General features: G+C 42.3%; 1 protein-coding gene across 1 annotated transcript in view; it reads right to left on the bottom strand.

The window, feature by feature from the left end:
- ccdc141 (coiled-coil domain containing 141) overlaps positions 1-21954 on the bottom strand; it is a 137038-nt gene extending 115084 nt beyond the window's left edge. The window contains exons 1-2 of the mRNA XM_048535414.2: positions 21681-21954; positions 21269-21391 (exon numbers count right to left, since the gene is read on the bottom strand). Coding sequence (XP_048391371.1) covers positions 21269-21391; positions 21681-21782 — 225 coding nt within the window. The 5' untranslated portion in view covers positions 21783-21954. The remainder of the gene's footprint in view (positions 1-21268; positions 21392-21680) is intronic.
- Between the last annotated feature and the right edge of the window lie 257 nt (positions 21955-22211).

Here is a 22211-nt window from a genome sequence, read left to right as displayed (position 1 = left end):
AATCCTCTCACAAAAATCTAGCCATCCCTGTGATGCAGCCTTCCCCTTTCCTCAAAGAAATTTTAAAGTCTAATCCCAAATCAAGTGAATTTCCATCGTGCAGTAGCAGCAGCATCAGTGAGATGGATACGCAGAAAACATGGGAATATGTTTGCAAAGAAGGAAGTTAAAAGCACTTAGATAATAAAATGTGAGGCTGGATGAACACAGCAGGCCAAGCAGCATCTCAGGAGCACAAAAGCTGACGTTTCGGGCCTAGACCCTTCATCAGAGAGGGGGATGGGGGGAGGGAACTGGAATAAATAGGGAGAGAGGGGGAGGCGGACCGAAGATGGAGAGTAAAGAAGATAGGTGGAGAGAGTGTAGGTGGGGAGGTAGGGAGGGGATAGGTCAGTCCAGGGAAGACGGACAGGTCAAGGAGGTGGGATGAGGTTAGTAGGTAGCTGGGGGTGCGGCTTGGGGTGGGAGGAAGGGATGGGTGAGAGGAAGAACCGGTTAGGGAGGCAGAGACAGGTTGGACTGGTTTTGGGATGCAGTGGGTGGGGGGGAAGAGCTGGGCTGGTTGTGTGGTGCAGTGGGGGGAGGGGATGAACTGGGCTGGTTTAGGGATGCAGTAGGGGAAGGGGAGATTTTGAAACTGGTGAAGTCCACATTGATACCACATGGCTGCAGGGTTCCCAGGCGGAATATGAGTTGCTGTTCCTGCAACCTTCGGGTGGCATCATTGTGGCAGTGCAGGAGGCCCATGATGGACATGTCATCAAGAGAATGGGAGGGGGAGTGGAAATGGTTTGCGACTGGGAGGTGCAGTTGTTTGTTGCGAACTGAGCGGAGGTGTTCTGCAAAGCGGTCCCCAAGCCTCCGCTTGGTTTCCCCAATGTAGAGGAAGCCGCACCGGGTACAGTGGATGCAGTATACCACATTGGCAGATGTGCAGGTGAACCTCTGCTTGATGTGGAATGTCATCTTGGGGCCTGGGATGGGGGTGAGGGAGGAGGTGTGGGGACAAGTGTAGCATTTCCTGCGGTTGCAGGGGAAGGTGCCGGGTGTGGTGGGGTTGGAGGGCAGTGTGGAGCGAACAAGGGAGTCACGGAGAGAGTGGTCTCTCCGGAAAGCAGACAGGGGAGGGGATTGAAAAATGTCTTGGGTGGTGGGGTCGGATTGTAAATGGCGGAAGTGTCGGAGGATAATGCGTTGTATCCAGAGGTTGGTAGGGTGGTGTGTGAGAACGAGGGGAATCCTCTTGGGGCAGTTGTGGCGGGGGCGGGGTGTGAGGGATGTGTCGCGGGAAATGCGGGAGACGCGGTCAAGGGCGTTCTCGATCACCGTGGGGGGAAAGTTGCGGTCCTTAAAGAACTTGGACATCTGGGATGTGCGGGAGTGGAATGTCTTATCGTGGGAGCAGATGCGGCGGAGGCGGAGGAATTGGGAATAGGGGATGGAATTTTTGCAGGAGGGTGGGTGGGAGGAGGTGTATTCTAGGTAGCTGTGGGAGTCGGTGGGCTTGAAATGGACATCAGTTACAAGCTGGTTGCCTGAGATGGAGACTGAGAGGTCCAGGAAGGTGAGGGATGTGCTGGAGATGGCCCAGGTGAACTGAAGTTTGGGGTGGAAGGTGTTGGTGAAGTGGATGAACTGTTCGAGGTCCTCTGGGGAGCAAGAGGCGGCGCCGATACAGTCATCAATGTACCGGAGGAAGAGGTGGGGTTTGGGGCCTGTGTAGGTGCGGAAGAGGGACTGTTCCACGTAACCTACAAAGAGGCAGGCATAGCTGGGGCCCATGCGGGTGCCCATGGCCACCCCCTTAGTCTGTAGGAAGTGGGAGGAGTCAAAAGAGAAGTTGTTGAGTGTGAGGATGAGTTCAGCTAGGCGGATGAGAGTGTCGGTGGAGGGGGCCTGGTCGGGCCTGCGGGACAGGAAGAAGCAGAGGGCCTTGAGGCCATCTCCATGCGGAATGCAGGTGTACAGGGACTGGACGTCCATGGTGAATATGAGGTGTTGGGGGCCAGGGAATTGGAAGTCCTGGAGGAGGTGGAGGGCGTGGGTGGTGTCACGGACGTAGGTGGGGAGTTCCTGGACCAAAGGGGAGAAAATGGAGTCCAGATAGGTGGAGATGAGTTCGGTGGGGCAGGAGCAGGCTGAGACGATGGGTCGACCAGGGCAGGCAACTCATCTCCACCTATCTGGACTCCATTTTCTCCCCTTTGGTCCAGCAACTCCCCACCTACGTCCGTGACACCACCCACGCCCTCCACCTCCTCCAGGACTTCCAATTCCCTGGCCCCCAACACCTCATATTCACCATGGACGTCCAGTCCCTGTACACCTGCATTCCGCATGGAGATGGCCTCAAGGCCCTCCGCTTCTTCCTGTCCCGCAGACTCGACCAGGCCCCCTCCACCGACGCTCTCATCCGCCTAGCTGAACTCGTCCTCACACTCAACAACTTCTCTTTTGACTCCTCCCACTTCCTACAGACTAAGGGGGTGGCCATGGGCACCCGCATGGGCCCCAGCTATGCCTGCCTCTTTGTAGGTTACGTGGAACAGTCCCTCTTCCGCACCTACACAGGCCCCAAACCCCACCTCTTCCTCCGGTACATTGATGACTGTATCGGCGCCGCCTCTTGCTCCCCAGAGGACCTCGAACAGTTCATCCACTTCACCAACACCTTCCACCCCAAACTTCAGTTCACCTGGGCCATCTCCAGCACATCCCTCACCTTCTTGGACCTCTCAGTCTCCATCTCAGGCAACCAGCTTGTAACTGATGTCCATTTCAAGCCCACCGACTCCCACAGCTACCTAGAATACACCTCCTCCCACCCACCCTCCTGCAAAAATTCCATCCCCTATTCCCAATTCCTCCGCCTCCGCCGCATCTGCTCCCACGATAAGACATTCCACTCCCGCACATCCCAGATGTCCAAGTTCTTTAAGGACCGCAACTTTCCCCCCACGGTGATCGAGAACGCCCTTGACCGCGTCTCCCGCATTTCCCGCGACACATCCCTCACACCCCGCCCCCGCCACAACTGCCCCAAGAGGATTCCCCTCGTTCTCACACACCACCCTACCAACCTCTGGATACAACGCATTATCCTCCGACACTTCCGCCATTTACAATCCGACCCCACCACCCAAGACATTTTTCCATCCCCTCCCCTGTCTGCTTTCCGGAGAGACCACTCTCTCCGTGACTCCCTTGTTCGCTCCACACTGCCCTCCAACCCCACCACACCCAGCACCTTCCCCTGCAACCGCAGGAAATGCTACACTTGTCCCCACACCTCCTCCCTCACCCCCATCCCAGGTCCCAAGATGACATTCCACATCAAGCAGAGGTTCACCTGCACATCTGCCAATGTGGTATACTGCATCCACTGTACCCGGTGCGGCTTCCTCTACATTGGGGAAACCAAGCGGAGGCTTGGGGACCGCTTTGCAGAACACCTCCGCTCAGTTCGCAACAAACAACTGCACCTCCCAGTCGCAAACCATTTCCACTCCCCCTCCCATTCTCTTGATGACATGTCCATCATGGGCCTCCTGCACTGCCACAATGATGCCACCCGAAGGTTGCAGGAACAGCAACTCATATTCCGCCTGGGAACCCTGCAGCCATGTGGTATCAATGTGGACTTCACCAGTTTCAAAATCTCCCCTTCCCCTACTGCATCCCTAAACCAGCCCAGTTCATCCCCTCCCCCCACTGCACCACACAACCAGCCCAGCTCTTCCCCCCCACCCACTGCATCCCAAAACCAGTCCAACCTGTCTCTGCCTCCCTAACCGGTTCTTCCTCTCACCCATCCCTTCCTCCCACCCCAAGCCGCACCCCCAGCTACCTACTAACCTCATCCCACCTCCTTGACCTGTCCGTCTTCCCTGGACTGACCTATCCCCTCCCTACCTCCCCACCTACACTCTCTCAACCTATCTTCTTTACTCTCCATCTTCGGTCCGCCTCCCCCTCTCTCCCTATTTATTCCAGTTCCCTCCCCCCATCCCCCTCTCTGATGAAGGGTCTAGGCCCGAAACGTCAGCTTTTGTGCTCCTGAGATGCTGCTTGGCCTGCTGTGTTCATCCAGCCTCACATTTTATTATCTTGGAATCTCCAGCATCTGCAGTTCCCATTATCTCAGTTAAAAGCACTTCATTCTTTCACATTTAAAGTTCAGAAAGGAAACTAAATGATGATTTAAATAACATGGAAGTTAAAACAAACTTTAACAAATAATCCACTGGAGTGCAAGGTGAGTTTTAACATGGATTTTTCAGATTAGGAAGAGGAGAAATTGTAATTCTTCTGGTATAGATTTTAAGGAAGAAAGATTATTAATTCAAAATAATTCCAGGAGCAAGTGAGAAAGTTAAAAATGTAGCACCTCAAGGGTATGTTGTTTCCTGCAGTATTTATGAAAAAAAAGAGACATTCTGTGGTAGCAGAAAAAAAATTCACTGAATGACAAATTTCAAAATAGTCCACATACTGCAGGTGTCAAATCAAAGGAAGCATTAACAATAGGTAGAATAAGATAAAAATGCCTTTCAGCAGATCTATTACAGCAGAAACAAAAGTGAAAGAGCAATAATAGGCGAATAAATCTCTGAAATAGATGAAGCGCAGCCAGTGAAAGCTCTGTATTTAGATTTCCAGGAGGCATTTTATAAGTTGCCACAACTAAAACCTCATATTTAAAGGGTAACATATTGGCATGGATAGAAGATTGCCTGGCTAATAGGAAGCAAAGTGCATGAATAAATGAGTCTTTTTCATGCTGATAGAGAGGTATACGACAATGATCAGTGCCAGAGGCGCAACTCTTCACAATTTATATAAATGAGTCGGATGATGGGATCAAAGGTATGCAGCTAAATTTGCTCATATAAATAGGAAAGGGTGTTGTAAAGGGGACATAAGGAGCCGACAAAGCAAGATAGCTAAGTTCAATGAGTGGGCAGAAATCTAGTAAATGGAGAACAATGTGGAAAAATGTTAAATTGTCCATTTTGGCAGAAAGAATAAAAAAGATGCATTTTATCTAAATGGTGAAAGCTTGCAGCGAGAACTGACTGTCCTAGTGCACAAATCACAGAAAGTTACAATGGAGGTATGTAATCAGGAAAGCAAATAGAGTTATGTTTTATGGTGAGGAGAATTGAATGCAAGAGAAGGGAAGATATGCTTCGGTTATAAGAATTTGATAAGACTGCATCTGGAGTTAGCGTACAGAACGGGCCAGAGGAAACTAATCATTGATTTATAAATGACACAACCTGTCTTGGAGATAAAAACCAATATGGAACATTGAGAGATGAGCTTAGAAGAGACTAACGTCTCAGTGGGAGTGCTAGACAAGGCTTTGTCAGAAAATGCTCGTAGCCCCGAATGTTCCTTTCATTAGCTATATCAGTGCCACAAAATATGAACTTCAAAAGCAAAACAGAGGTTTTATATGAGGGAACAAGAAACCTTCTACAGCCAGACCTCCGATTCCACAGCTCAGTCCAGTTTGTCAGAGGGCTGCCAATATGCCTGTAAAGAAACAGAAACAGTGGGGGGAGTATGGTCACTGTCATTGTTCTACATCTGCCCTGTGGTGGGAAAATGTCACTGGCATAAGGTTTGCCAGCCATTAATGCCAAGTACAACGCATGCCATAAGAAAGGTCAGTTCAAGAGGTACATGATATTGAAGAAGAAGATGTTATTCTTAGAGGAAGTGATAGATCCACAAGATTTCTGGTATACAGATATCATGGTCAAAGTCAGGAAAGTACATTTTAAATTGGACAAGGTACAAGAGACCACATGGTTGCTGATGCCTGAATTTCTCTAACCACCTCAACCAACTTCATGAGATATTCCACCAAGGGAGTGAGGGTAGATGCATATATCATTTTAAGTTCATAAGAGAGAGAGAGAGAGACCAGCAATGCCATTTCTAATCAGCATAGTTCTTTATTAAAGAGAAAATCTTATGTGACTTTGCATCTGCTTTATTTGTTTCTGACAGAAGAAAATCAATTTGAAGCAATATGCTGTGAATCAGTTTTCATTGAATAGTGACAGGGTAGGAGAAACCCTTGCTCAATGAATTGATCAACAAATTTACGGCAAAGTTGACCAAAACTCATGTGAGGTCAACTTCTGAGCCCATTAAGGTCAATGGAAGAGATAGCTTCTTGAGAATAGGATTTTAAGAACCTGACAGAAGGCCCATGAAAGCTTGGTAATGCCATATCCATTATTGATGAACATTACACTGACTATTTTAAGCCATGCAGGTGTAAGATGCTTAGAATCTGGTAATATGGAGAAGAAGAATCATATGTTTTAATTCTTGGGAGGTGAGGAAAATAGGACAGGACTAGGGACACCAGTAAACAGAAGCTACAAGAGAACAGTTCAAGGTTATTGGTCAATCTCAGACAGAGAGATCGTGACTTAAGGAAAGTCTTTTGACTTGGTTGTCTTACAAGCAATGCCCCAACTCAAGATGAGAGGGAAAATCAATTAGAGGCATTGTACGGTGGTATCCTGAAGTGTTATGATCTGATTGCTTCCTTTGATGTGGTAAATGTAATGGACAACCTAAATTTTGTCAAGGAAATGATCAGCTGGTGTCAAACTGTCTTAAACAATCAAGAAGACTGCGCACTTGGACGAGTCCAGGCAGTATGTTCAGAAATAAAATAAATTACATGATTATGAAACAATGTTTTTGAAATAGTATGAAGAATAGTTACATGAATCCTACTCTATTAATTCAGATTATTGGGTCTTTGCAGCAAAAACTAAATGGAAATTGAGACTGAAAGCACCAAAGAAGTGCAGAAAAAATATTTAAAGAAATAGAGGCTCTGAAAGAAGAAACCGAAGCACATTTGTTTGGCAAATGTTTCAGTAAGAGGATTGCAGTAATTTTAAACAAAAACATTGGAGAAAATCAGAAATTGCACCAAGTGGAAAATGCTGTAAGACAAGAAACAGAAACACAATGCCAGGGCTGATGGAAGAAATAGGGAATAATGTAGAACTATGAAGTGCTACCACACTCTATGGACTCCAAAGACTTATCATAACTAGAAATACAAGACACCACCAGAAGCCAGACTTTACTGCAAATACCCCACTCACACAACAGAGTGTCTGGTGCCATTTCATGACTCAGCAGGCTAAAGCAAAAGCATTCTGTATCATCTATGTTTTCAATTAAACTGGGTGGATTTTTAGGCAATCACTAGGGAACTGTTTATGCTCCAAGAGGTTGATGCAGTGGCAAAGCATTTCTACAGAAAATCAGTGTTCTGTTTCACAACAAGATTGTCTGAAAAGTGTACAAGGGAATCTAACTCCACAGAAGATGGCAGTCACACTGTACTATCAAATAACAGAGGAATTCATATCATTAGAAATGTTGCAACAGAAGAAAATGAACATGATGCAGTACAGTTGTGTGTAAATGTTATCTTATATCTAATTGTCGTTGAAATAGTCATTGTTCTTCTTTTCATTTATTCAATTCATTAAACAGGTACTTTGCATCATTTTTCACAGAGAAAGAGAGATGAAGTCTCCTGGAAATAATTAAGATCCAAGGTCTAATGGGAGTTTGGGACTTAAGTAAGTTAACATTAATTTTAAAAAATGGAAAAATTTAATGGGAATGAAATTTCACAAATCCCTGGGACCCAATGATGTTCACCTGAGGGTGTTGAAAGAGAAGGCTACAGAGATAATGTATGTAATAGATATCATCTTTAAACATTGCATTAATCTTACAAAGATACCTGCCAAGGCAAATGTAGCCATTCTGATTAAGAAAGGAGAGAGAGAGTAAATGTGGAATTGAGGATCCATAAGCCTTAAATTAGTGGTAGGGAGAATACTATAATTTATTATAAAGGATATTGCTGCTATACGATATATTTTGAAAATAATTGTCTGATTGGACAGAGTCAACAGGGACTTATGAAGAAAAAATCATGTTTGACAACTGTAAGATTTTGTGGGTGCATGTTACCAGTAAATCATAACGGGCAAAATCAGTGGATGCAATGTATTTGAATTTTTAGAGGCCTTTTAATAAAATCTTACAAACGCTGTTTAGCAAACACAGGTACAGCTCACAGACTTGAACTGGGCGGCAATGTACCAGCATATGTTGAGGACTGGTTAGCAGTCAGAAAACAGGGCACTGGAATAAATAGGTTACTTTCATTTGGCAGGCTGTGACCAGTGAGGCAGCACAAGGATCTGTGCTTGGGCCCCAGCTGGTCACAAACTATATCAATGATTTGGATGTGGCAGCCAATCACAATATTTCCAAGTTTGCAGATCATACAAAATTTGTTGGGAAGGTCAGTTATCAGGAGGATACAAAGAGGTAGCAAATGGGTTTGGACAGGCGGAGTGAGTGTGTTACAGCATTGACAGATGGAATATAGCATGGATAAGTGAGATGTCATCCACTTTAATAGGGGTGACAAAGGTCCAGCACATTTTTTTAATGGTGAGATTTTACAAAGTGTTAATATCCAAAAGGACCAAGGTGTCTCCTTATCCATAAGTCATTGAAAGCTGGTATGTAGGTGTCATAAGCAACTTGGAAGGAAAATTGCATGCTAGTCTTTATCGCAAGATGACTTAAGTAGAGTAACAAAGTCAATTGTACAGAACACTGGTGCTATCACACCTGGAAAACTGTGTGCAGTTTCCCTTAAGAAAAGATATGCCTGCCAAAGAGAAACTGCAGCAGAGGTTCATCAGCCTGAATCCTGGGATGGTGGGACTGTCCTTAGAAGAGAGATTAAGGCTATTGGGGTATTGGGGCTGTATATGATGACGTTGAGAACAATGTGAGGCAACCTGAGAAAAATATAGAAGTTTTTTCTAAACAGTCTAGACAGAGATGTAGAAAGAATGATTCACCTGATAGTGGGGTCCAGATCCAGAATAAAAGATATGCCCTTTAAGATTGAGACAAAAAAAACCCCACTTCAATCAAAGGGTGGTGAATTCATGATCCCAGAGGGCTGTGGTAGCTCAGTCATTATATAAGTTTGGTACAGAGATAGTTGGATTTCCAGTTACTAATAGAACCAAGGGATATGGGGATATTGAGGAAATATGGCATAGCAATGTCAGCCATGATTAGGAATGGTAATTCAATCTGAAGGGCCGAAGGGCCTACTCCTGCTGCTATGTTCATGAGGTGTTGAATAGTCCTTTTGTTGTCACACCCACAGTAGATGATCCAGTGTTGAGGTTCATCACAGGAGCTGAATCAGCTTCATTTTCTTTCAAGTCAATATTTTAACCTTCCCTCATTTACAAAAGAGAAAACAAAGAAAAGCAGGAGAACAAGAAAATGAGAATTTAAGTTTCTTGTCTTCCTCTTTATGGTTTTTTTTTGATGGTTCAGGTCCTGATATTTGCATTTTGAATTAGTGTCTCTTTGATCAATCTCATCTGCTTTTGCCTTCAGACTGTCACCAGTCATAGAGCCAAAGTAACTACTGTGCTTCCTTTCCAAGGAGAAAATATTCAAGCATTTACTTCTCTCGTGTATTTATGAGAATGTTTCCAGGGTGAGACACACCAACTCCACAAATTAGAGAAGTTGGGACTTCTTTCATTGTAGAGAAGGCAAAGAGATTCAACAGACCGTTTCAAAATCGTGAAGGATCCAGACAGAATTAATAGTACAAAACTGTTCCCACTCATAAATAGATCAAAATTCAAAGGGCACAGTTTTAAAATAATTTGCAAAAGAAACCAATGAGGTGATAAAAATCTTATTCACATAGCAAGTAGTTAGCATATGGAATGTACTGTTTGGAAGTGTGGTGGAGGCAGGTTCACTTGAGGCACTCGAGAGGATACTGGATGATTACTTAAATTTTTTTTAAAATGTGCAGGATTATGGGGAAAAGGCAGGAAAGTTGTGCTTCGTTTAAATGCTTGGAGTCAGTGCAGCTCAAGATGCTAAATGGTCTCCTTCTCCGCTGTTACAACCTGTGATTCTGTGAGGGGGAGGTGGGTGTAGGATACAAGTATAAATAGTTTAGGGGATCGAATGAAAGGTTTTGGGGGAGGTGCCCATTTATGAACAAATTATTCATACCATTTGGCCTTGAGTACATTTAAGGCTGACATAGATTCTTGATCAGTAAGGGAATCAAGGTTTACAAGGAAAATGTGGGTAAGTGGATCAGCCATGATCCTATTGACTGGTGCTGCAGGCTCAAGCAGCCAAATGGTCCACACCCGTTCCTATTTTGTATAGTTTTATAAATAAATAGATGGGCATATAGCTATATGGCAGGCTTGGAGATAGGCGTAGGCTGACACTTGACTGAGGCTTTAAGAGTAAAGAGTAAACATTAATTCAGAACAGCACAGATTAGGCTGGTTTCCTACCACCAAGGCAGCCTTTATTTACATGTGCATAGTGCTTGACACTGGTCTGGTTTCCTGAGAGCCAGTGCTCAGAGTGAGCAGAACCTCCGACAATATCTATCAGCCAAGGCTCCCTGATTGGACCAGATTAACAGTCCCAATCAAGGAACTCATATTCTATGAGGTCCACCTGGCTGACCTTGTTATTGTCACTACAATGGACATTCAGGATACAAAAGCTATTTAAAAGAATAAAGTGGTTGCCTTGTTTGGACTCCAAGCCATGTTCAAGTACAGTTTGAAAGACTACAACTGAGAAGTAGCATAAAAGATTAACAGCTATTGTGTAAGAGCTAGAGTGCATCATCAGTGATGTCAGATGATGTCAGATTATATGGCACTAGGCCCCAAGGGAAATAAGTTTCAACAGGGGTCCAGCTGAATTGTGTCTATATTAATCATACAAATATTTAATGAGTATTCATTGGGTTGCAATAGCTGCCATTCCTCAACTATGAAAATGTTCCAGAACCCAATGACATTCATACAATGTTAAGACGTAAAATTTTCATGTTGGCATGAAAGTTATTTTCTGTTGGGATTCAGTTTGACAATGAAATGGTCATAAGGCATTTTAAAGGTATCAATTGGTATATGCATTGTAACCAAATTCCTTCAGTTAATTTCATTGGAAGGGGTGAATTGAAGCTCGGTATATATACAATTCCATAGCTTATCTCAAACAAACTCTCTGAAGAAGGGTCCCAGCCTGAAACGTCAACTTTCCTACACCTTTGATGCTGCCTGGCCTGCTGTGTTCCTCCAGTTCTGCACTGTGTTATCTCTGACTCCAGCAACGCCATTTCTTACAAACTCTCAGTTGAGTTTTTTTGGGCCACAAGAGACAACACTATTACTGAATATAATTCAATTGAGCACATGAAGATTGAAAATGAAAATATTCACATTTAATGTACTAAATGCATTAAAATGGCTTTGTTGCTTGAATTGATATATCTTGTTTGGTATTTATACCATGTCGTGTTGAAATGTAATTTTAAAATCTTTAAAATTACATTTAAGAAAACACTAAAAGGAAATGAGGGCTTCAGCTATAAGGTTGTCAAAAAGTCAACTTCTACTTGGAAATTGTTAGCACAGCCCAAAATCTTCTCCAAAAAATATTTACCTAGACTTGAAAGAAAATGTTCGATTATGGTTCTCCAGGATAAAGTTAATAAAACTAAAAGACAAAATTAGGGTTTGGGTTGTACCGAGGTTAAAACTTAAAACAACTTTTAACCTATTTCTAGAAAGTAGAAACTGGTCTCATGACTAATCGATATACAAGATTAAAATTACCTGAATTTCAGACATCAGAAGGAGAGGGACATTAAAACAAATGACTGACCAGATAACTGCACATTGATCCTCAGATTCTTGTTTGCATGAAGGTGATGGGCAACTAATTGGTGATTCATTGCAGTCTCATATAAGGGGATTTCAAGGTGCAATGGCAGTGTCCCTATCTCTGTGCCAGGAAGCCTAGGTTCAAGTCCCACATGCTCTAGACATATGTAATAGCATCTCTGAATAGATGGATTTGAAAATATCTTCAGTTGCTAAAAATAAATGGACACAGCCAGGAACTGTGGTGTTGAATGAGGCAGTGAATGTCTGTAAGCTGCATACTGATAAATGAATGATAATGGGAACTGCAGATACTGGAGAATCCAAGATAACAAAGTGTGGAGCTGGATGAACACAGCAGGCCAGGCAGCATCTCAGGAGCACAAAAGCTGAAATTTTGGGCCTAGACCCTTCATCAAAGAGGCCTGAAATGTCAGCTTTTGTGCTCTTGAGACACTGCCTGGCCTGCTTTGTTCATCCAGCTCCACACTTTGTCATCTACTGATAAATGAATGCTTATTAAGGAGGTGTAAAGATCGGCTCCAATTCTATTCTTCACCACCCTTTGCAAATACAACAGGGAGTACTTAAATTAGGAAGATTTCATGACTTGAGCTTGAAATTGTCTCTGTTATTCTGGATTATTTTTGAATTTCACTAATTTGTCGGAATCATATTTAATCTCTAATCTTAACATCCATTCCCCGTACTCCAAGATTTTTCTCACATCTTGGAAAGTCATGAGGGAGGAAATGATGAGGGTTTTTAAGATGAAGAAGGTGGAAACAATGACAAGGTTGGTGGTTGAGAATAAAGTGAAAAGAAGGAGAAATGATGGTTGCTTCTTGATGAAAGGAAGGTGTGGGGTCGAAATTTTAGAGAGGGCAAGTGAAAAACCTTTTGTTATAGAAGCACAAAATGGTGTTGAGAGTAGGCATTATGTTTTAATTTTGCGATGGTCATTGAATGGTGTTTGATTAAAATCAAAACAATTAACAGCCATTTCAGAGCCATCAAAAATGAAAGACACTGTTGGCTCAATGTAATTCTCAGTTCCATATAGGTTAGATAGATTTCTTAAACAAGAAGGATGCAATATAATATTTTTTTATGTAAGTGTTTTACCAAAATTATTTCACAGTTCTATGCTATTTGCAATTCATCCTGTTAAAAGTAGGGACATTTTTTGAAATGCAAATACCTAGAGTGGATGTTAAAAACAGGGTAGACATCAGGCAAAATGAGTTCTCACAATGCCCATAAGGCCAAAGGCCCTAAGGAGAGACCCAACCTATTCCAAAGGTGTTGAGATAAGCCTGATACCCAACTTCTACCTTTTACTCATTCTCTTCTTTGTCGCTCCACTAGCTTCAAAGCTCATCCCTCAGACAGCAAAACAGCAAAGATTGGGAGATTGTCAATCCTTTTCTCATTTTCCAGGTTGCAAATGCTTTCCATTCAGGAGTCTGATCACAAGCTGACTTCTCCACGAGTTTTCATAGATTCATAGAATCCCGACAGTGTGGAAACAGGCCATTCAGCCCAACTAGTCCATACTGACTTCCCGAAGAACATCCCATCCCCCACCGACCCAACATGCACATCCCTGGACTCTAAGGGCAATTGAGCATGGCCAATCCACCTTATCTGTGCATCTTTGTGGGAGGAAACTGGAGCACTCAGAGGAAACCCACACAGACACAGGGAGAATGTGCAAACTCCACACAGATACTGGCCCAAGGCTGGAACTGAACCTGAGTCACTGGCACTGTGAGGCAGCAGTGCCAACCACTGAGCCACTGTGCTGAATTGCATGCTTGACACTAGAATCTTATAAGGAAAAGTCATCCAACCTCAAAGTTATCATTTCTATTCGTTCTATATCCAAGCAATCATAACAGTTTCTCATTTGTCTGTCAAATCTTTTATTTATTCAGATTTATTACTCTGAGATCACACTTCTGAGTTCTTCTCACATAATTCTTCTAAGCTACATTATACCTTCTGAAAATCCATATATGGTGGATCTCCCATTTACATACGGTTTATCCAATAATTTCTTCCAAAGAAACAATTAATATTGGGTTAATTAATGACAGCCTGCATTGTTGACAAACATGCTTCAATAATTACTAACATAATCAGAAACTGTCAACCTACAAGTTTGCACATAACTGATAGTAGACCAGCAGGTTTACAGATACACAATTTTGTCTTTTTATCATTCTTTTGGAACATATTATATTGCCTCCTCTCTTATCCAATAGCATAATATTTGTATTAAAAAATTCTGAACAACTCCTGCTATCTTTGGATATCTAGCAATAAGCAATGATGTACTCCATTAGGACTCTCTGGCCTGACTCCATTCTATTAATTTATACAGGAAGACTTATTATTACGTTATACCAACATTTGTAAACACTAACATAAAACATTCATAAAATATTTCCTTTAACACTGTCTAATAGCTCCTTCACATCCATCATACTTTATATTCACAATTATCTTCAGTACTGTTATCATTAATTTTATCAGGTAGCATTTTGAAGTATGAGTTTAGCTTTTACTTTTAGCTGCAAAACTCTTTTGACTTTCAATTTTATCTTGGACTCAATCTAACACATTTTCATTAATCTATCACCATGTTAAATTTCCAGCCTAATTTAGCTGAACCAGATCTTTTATCAGAGTGAACGTTGTTATTTCCTAGTACGATGACACACTTAGATTCTTCATTATCCTTTTTATTCTTGCTCTAAACTTAACTATGACTGTGTTTGCTATTACCAATTCTTCTCTGTATCAGTTTGCTGGCCTCCACAGTGCACATATTTCTGAATTCCATCTATGTGGGTACCCGTTTTACGAAGCCCCTAGATCATCATTACATTTTAACATGATGCTAAAGTTCGCTAATAGTCCCCACCTCATACTTCCCTTGCCACCACATGTTCTTTCTCCTGAAAATGCAACAAAAAATATTAAAATCTCAATCATGTCCAAGGTTAAGCCAGACCCCTCACCTTCATCATATCCTGTCACAAGATTACAAACTTGAATATTTGCATGCACTGTGGGCACCAGTCAATTGCCTTGTGCCAACTGTGTGTCAACATTTCCCCACTGTAACTTGCTATAACAACACATCATTAAAGGACTTGAGGCACAAACATCAAGTTGATTGTACAGTCTTGGATGGGTTTGTTTTGAGTTGGAACACAATGCATGGCAATATAAAGGAGCCGTTTGAAAGTGCAGGAAATGTTCAGATGTCAGGCCTTTAAAATTATATCCCTGTATGAGACTGCGTTCATGTCAACATTCGTAAATCGGACATTTGTAAATCAGGGACCTTTTGTACAATTGTTTTCTCCTTTTAGATGTGTACAAAGGCATGCATTCACTATAGTTGCCATGAGATGCAATCAATCCCATTTACCCAGCAAGAACTGCAGTGGTCATGAGGAAAGGTGCATGAAATTGCACAGAATTTGATGCTTTCAACAAATGTATCCATTAGGTTGTGAATGAAAGCAAGCTTACAGGCACAGGTATAGGATGTAAAAGATTTCTAGGTTCTGCAAGGTATATATGCTATGGTCTTGGAGCCCTTCTAAACATTGATGCAGAGTGATTTTAAACAGTAAATCGCAGGCTTGTTCGAGGAGAATCGCAGAGGGGGCCATTCAGTCCATTGTATCTGCATGAGATCTGTTACCTAATGACAATCTCCTGCTTTACCTCCATGTCCCTCTACACTATTTCTCTCCAATTACCATGCAAAGTTCTCCTGAATGTCTCAAACAAACCTGCCTCCACCACAGTTCTATACCTTAACTACAAACTGTGAAAAGATTTTTCATACATCTCTTTAAAGCAAATTACAATTGTTAAGTACAGTGCCATTTTGGCTGTGACATCTCACTTATACTTTCTTCTGAGCTGAAACACTCAGACGTCTGAAAATAAGTTATACTGGACTCGAAACATTACCGCTGGTTTTCTCTCCAAACATGGTGCCAGGTCTGCTGACTTTCTCGATCGTTTTCCGTTTATATTTCAGATTTCCAGCACTTTGCTTTTAATTAAGCAGAAATGCATAAATGGCAAGGTTCACCTGCTTTCATGATCATTTCACATATCTCAGGAAAGCCTCCTTCCTTATCAAATTGTATTATACTGTATTTCACTGCAAGTCCTGGAGACGTTGGCAGTTTGGCACCCAGCACTTAATCTTTCATATATCTTTCAATATTTCAAAAGCTGATTGTCACAAATATGAAAGCCTGGGACCTGAAAACACAGCAGGTGTACAAAAGCCTAAGCCAACTGGCATTTATCCAACCATCTGAGCCCCTGGTAAACTTCCACCTGTAGCCAGCATCATAGATGAGATTGCTTCCAAAATCACTAAATTCAGCAAATTTTGAAAAATTCCCCAGTGAGCAGAAATCCCATCACACTACACTTGCACTCACAATCACATCAGACAGGGAAGTTGCAGTAACAGTTGCACCTCAAGGCACAACAGGAACTTCTTTAAAAACTAAATCTTTCAGTGGTGGCCTCTGACGATATTGAAGAATTTGATACCTGCTGGCAGGTCAGTGACTAATTTCATTAAGTGTTACTGTAACAGGATTTAGGCTCCAAATTTACATGTTCATGTGGCGTAGTGCTTGTTGTGGCATTTACTTGGCCACCCATAAATAGGGCCACAAATTTAGCAGGGGCAACATGATAACATAAAGTGTCATCTGGTTGGGTCTCTTCTGCCAATGGGAAGTTTCTGTCTAGACCTCTCAGGATTTAGATTACATTTGTACACCTTGTTCACACACAGAAAACAGGCACAATTCATACCCACTTCTATCCCTACATCAAAGGTACGGCTGAACCAGTTATCATAGATAGTGGGAACTGCCGATGCTGGAGTCTGAGATAACACAGTGTGGAGCTGAAGGAACACAGCTGGCCAGACAACATCAGAGGAACTGGAAAGTTGACATTTCGGGTTGGGACCCTTCTTCAAAAATAGGGAGGGATACGGGGCTCTGAAATAGATGGAGAGAGGAGGGTTGGGGATGGCAAAGGTAGGTGGGCTGGTGATAGTGAGTGCAGGTAGGCAATGGTGGGCGTTGGTCAGTGAGGTGGGAGGAGCGGCTGGGTGGGAGAGAAGACGGACAGGTCAAGGAGGCAGGGACGAGACGAGAGGAAGGGTTGGTCATGGAATTAGGCCGGGGCAGAGGTGCTCTACAAAGCTACAAAGCAAGTAAATGTGACTTCCGGAGCTTGCTATGTCCCTAGTCAAGCTGTTCCAGTGGAGCTACAACACTGGCAACTACAAGACAATGTGAACATTTGCTCAGGCATGGCCACACAATGTAGGTGGAATTCAGAATGGTACAAGAACAGGTCAGAGGCTAGAAATTCCCAGGTGAGAAACAAGTCCTCCTGACCACCCAAAGCCTTGCAATCTGTAATGGAATACGCTCCACTGGCCTGGATAAGTGCAGCGACATAAACACTTAAACTGGACATCATCCAGGGCAAAAACAGCATGCTCAATTCATACCTCATCCACCAATTTAAACATTCATTCCTTGTATGCCCTGTGCTTTATGGTGGCAGTGTGTACTATATGTGAAATGCACTTTAGCAGTAAATCATCCAAGCTGCTTTGATAGTATCTACTAAACTCTTAAACACTAATCTAAAAGGGCAAAGGCAGCAGAAATCTGGGAATACAATCACCAGCAACTTTCCTCTACACCAGGTTCCTGCCACATGATGACATGGAGCTTTATATCCTTCACTGTCACTGAATCAAGGTCGTGGAACTTCCTTCCTAACAGAATTGTGGATGTACCCACGCTGAATGTATTGTAGTGATTCAAGAAGGTGCCTCATCACCATCTTAAGGCAACAGGGATGGGCAACTATTGGCTTTGCCAGCAATGTCTACATGCCATGGGAGGATAGTAAATAAATATTGAACTTTGCAACATCTATAACTGTGTAATTATTTGTCTCTGTTGCATGGGCTGCATTGATCACTGAACACATCTGTAATAATTTGAACTGTTGCAACCATATTCATCACAAGCAGAATCCAGTCATTAATGGTACATTCTACGACCACAATCTGGCATGCTTCTTCTTCCCAACTATACACACGTTCCAAGATAATAAAATGTGAGGCTGGATGAACACAGCAGGCCAAGCAGCTCCTGAGATGCTGCTTGGCCTGCTGTGTTCATCCAGCCTCACATTTTATTATCTTGGAATCTCCAGCATCTGCAGTTCCCATTATCTCTTATACACACGTTCTCTCTTTTAATCTTTAATCTCTGCCAAGTGTTCGAGTAAAGGAACTTTACAGCACCAGCTGACATGCCAACTCCTTCGCTCCATCCCACCTCCAGCCCATTTTCCAAAGGCAGGGCTTGAACTACGTATCTGCAAGTTGCTGTCAACAATGGATCTGTTTAAGGGCCTATCAGGGTCTGTTGATGTAAGCTGAGATTCTTCAGGCTCCCTTTGGACACCAGAGGGTAACATTCAGGCTTGGGCTGATAACAGCATGTAAAATTCATACGACTTATGCATTGCTAATAAGGGAAAGTATAGCCATTTTCCTTTGGTGGCAACATGATTGTCATCAATGAAACCCCACTATCAAAATGTTGGGGGTCACCATTCAATGGAAATATAACATGACTGACTATTCAAATGCTCTGGCCAAACCTCTGGTCAGAGACTAGAATTTCTGTGGTGCATAACTCATCTGCTAACACTCAAAAGCACATCAGGAATGTGACTGAATACTTGACTAGATGAACACGATTCCATCAGCACACAAGAACCAAATGGCAACAAACATCCACCGCATTCTACAATAACTTCCTCAATCACTGGTGCACAGTAGTTGCCGCATGTACCATCTTCATGAGGCACTGAAACAACTCACCGCCACTTCCAACACCAGCAAACCTCTCAAACTCTATCACTGAAAAGCTTTACAACAAAACCACCTGCAAATTCCTCTTAAAGTCATACTCCAACCTGACTTGGAAGTACTTCGGTCTCTTGTTGAGCGCATAATTAGCCATCTTGTAGTTTAATTTCAATCTCTTCCTGGCCAGCAAATCACTCAACTGCCCCTCAACTTCCTGATTAGGATTCACTCCAGTCCTGCAACAGATTCCGTACATTTACTGCATCCTCACTGTACTATAATATCACGCCGTCCAGTGCTGTATCCTCACAGCATTTGCCAGAATCTAACGACTCAAGTCACCAGCAAATTTGGAGGCAAAGGTGCATTTAGTCAGGAAGGGGAAAGAGATCCCTTGGCATCCCGCCTCTACCTAAATAGGTCTGTTGTGAGAATGCACATGGATGATATGTCGCAGTCTCGAAAACACTTAAAGATCCAGCCTCGACAGGCCTCTGTGGCAAAGTATTCCCACAATTCACAACTCTCTGAAGGAAGTAATTCCTTCTCATCTCTACCTTAAATGAGGGACCCCTTAATCTGTGATTGTATGGCCTGGTCTTGGACTCTCACACAAGGGGAAATGACATTTCAAACTGACTCTGTCAAGTTTCTCAAGTCTACTGTCTGCAAACTAGGGACATTCATCTGCATGTGTTCCTACTTGCACTAAGTTCGACTCACATGCTGTCTCTGTATTCACGGACCAACAATGACACCCAATCAAGGAAAATGCTGATCCTAAAATTACATATCCATCAGTTAATTACCTTATATGGTATAGAATCAGAATGTTTGGTTAAATCAGCGCATGATAATATTTATGTTCCACTCATGTCTCCTCCAATTTTTGCTCATTTAAATCTATCATAAACTACTATTGCATTTTGTCTCATAGGCTTTAGTTTCTCTTCAATATATTTATGATTTCTCACTTCAACCACTCAATTACATATTCAACAATAATAGAGAAAGCTCATCTCCCTCCTTGAGTCTCCCAATATATTATTTCTGATGAAATAAAGACGGTATGTTCTTGAAGTTTATTTTATAAAAATAAACTGGAACACATTATCAGAAACAAAATGTTCAGTTCACAGATTGTGACCGGCCTTTTTGAATGTATACAACACTTACTTTGCAGAAAAGTTGGGTTGTGAGGCCCTTTTGAAGCTGTCACCTTATTGTTTTCAACTTGCTCCATGTTTCATTGCTCCCCAACACTGTAATCTCCTACAGCCCTACAAACATCTGAGATATCTGAGCCTCTCCAATTCTGGCCTCTTAAGCATTCTCAATCTTAAATGTTCCACCTGAGGGACCATTTGTGAAGCTGCCAAAGCGCTAAGCTTTGGAATGCAGACCCTAGACCTCGCCACCTCCCAACTTTGTCTTTTATTTTCTTTTCAGACATGCCTTAACTCTATCTTCTCTGGTGGATTAGCTCATAGGTCCCAATCTCTCCAATGCAACTTGTCGGATATTTTATTTCATAATCTCCCATGAAACATCTTTGTCCATACTTTTTTGTTAGACGTGAGATGCACATATAAATTATTCTGTCATCTATGGATCAGAATTTTAGAATTGCTTCCTCAATAGGCTGTACTGTGGGTGTATCTTCATCACTTAACTACACCAATTCTAGAAAAGGCAGTTGCAAATTACTTTCAAGTGTAATTTAGTCTAGCTAATAAATGCTGGCTTACGTACCACATGAAGGAAAAAATCATGAAATAAATAACAACAGCCACTGTGCACTACTCAATGAAGAAATCACATGGTTTCAAAGAACATTCACCTTTTCACTAATTCGACTTGGATTCAGTGGTTAGAAATCCCAAATAGGTCCAACAGCTCTATGTATTGTCCCCAGAGGTCAAATTTCTGTACTATTCTTGTAAGTCAACTAAAAAATCTCCCAATAGGGCTCTGAAAAACACCAAGGTCCAAATGTTTGAAGTCCCAATTTCATTTGGGAAATCCAGCATCAACTTAAGATAGTTGGAATCTTTCCTGCCCCTTCCAAAGCCTATTATGCCTTACCAAAGAACCCAACAGAAGGGACATCATACACATAATGCAAATACCTGTTCACTCCATGCGAACTAACAACCTTCCAAACTCCAGCATTATGATCCCCAGGGAACTGCGGTAATCACAGTCTACCAGTTACCCCTATCATCTCCGCGTTCCCCCACCAAAATATCTATCACCAGAAGTCTCAAATCCAGCGCACTACAATATTTGAGCTTTCTTCCTAAAGTTTTAAACTTTTTCTCATTTTTGCAATGTCCATCAGAGGTTATAATGTTCTGTGTCTTCAGTTTGTGACTTCAGAAATATCAGTCTATGCAGACAGTCTGATAAAATATATAGTTAGGTCAGCCTTGGTAGTAATTGTAATTGCTCCTAATTAATGATAAGCTGAGTACTAATGTCCTTCAGTTACCTTCAGTTTAGCAAGAAGGATCTCATGTTCAGTCAGTATTTTCCTGGTTTCTTCTGCATTACTGCCAATTTCAAGCAGATTTGGTACTGATTCAACCAATTGGAGCTCAACGCATGTCCCAGCCTGAAATACAACAAATGATGTACAGGTGATCAGAGTTACCACAACATACAATAAGAATACTTTTAGTGGCGTGTTATATGTAGAAGTAACATTAAAAAATTAAATTAGTACTTTCATAAGATTTCAGGTTTAGAATTTTAGAAAAAAGCTCTCTTCCTAAGGCATGCAGAATTTTACACTGGTGTGAAGCTGGTAAGGAAAACACAGGACAAACTTATCAAAACTAAGTTCTTGTCATTCCAAACTTGTAAAATGACAGCATATTTCATTTCAGAAAAAGTAAACTTGCCTTCAGTACGGCTACCACAATTCTTGAGTCTCCTGTCTGGACAGCTACAGTGCTAATTGTTGTTGCTGAAGGTCGACTTCCAGAATCACTTTCACTGATCATGGTATCGTACTTCCCAATTCATACAGCAGTTGGATCAACTCTGCGGACTGAAGTTTTAAGTGAATCAAAAGTTAGGCTGTTAAGTAACTGACTAAATAAAATAAAATTGCAGGGCTCACTACTGAACATGCATTCAGGAAAAGGGCCCAACCGACACTGGCTCAATATCACAGCAAAGAACAGCTAGTTAAAAATAGTTTGAAGCAGCATGTGTTGTATCACTGCTTTAGTAAGCTGACACACCCCTATTTTGACAGCACCAATCTGCCTGTGCTGCTCTGTTATCAGCAGAGAAACACTGGATGCAGTCCCCACACAAATTAACATGACCTTGGAAGATCAAATGGAAACAATCACAATTTGAAGAACATCATTTTGTTCACTAACAAAAGCTGTAAGCAAAAAGCTGAATTAAACAGTTTTCAGCTT

This window comes from Stegostoma tigrinum, chromosome 7 (genome assembly GCF_030684315.1).
Source record: "Stegostoma tigrinum isolate sSteTig4 chromosome 7, sSteTig4.hap1, whole genome shotgun sequence".
NCBI classification, from domain to species: domain Eukaryota; kingdom Metazoa; phylum Chordata; class Chondrichthyes; order Orectolobiformes; family Stegostomatidae; genus Stegostoma; species Stegostoma tigrinum.
Note: the sequence above shows the minus strand (reverse complement) of the source record. Positions and strands in the feature narration are given on the sequence as shown.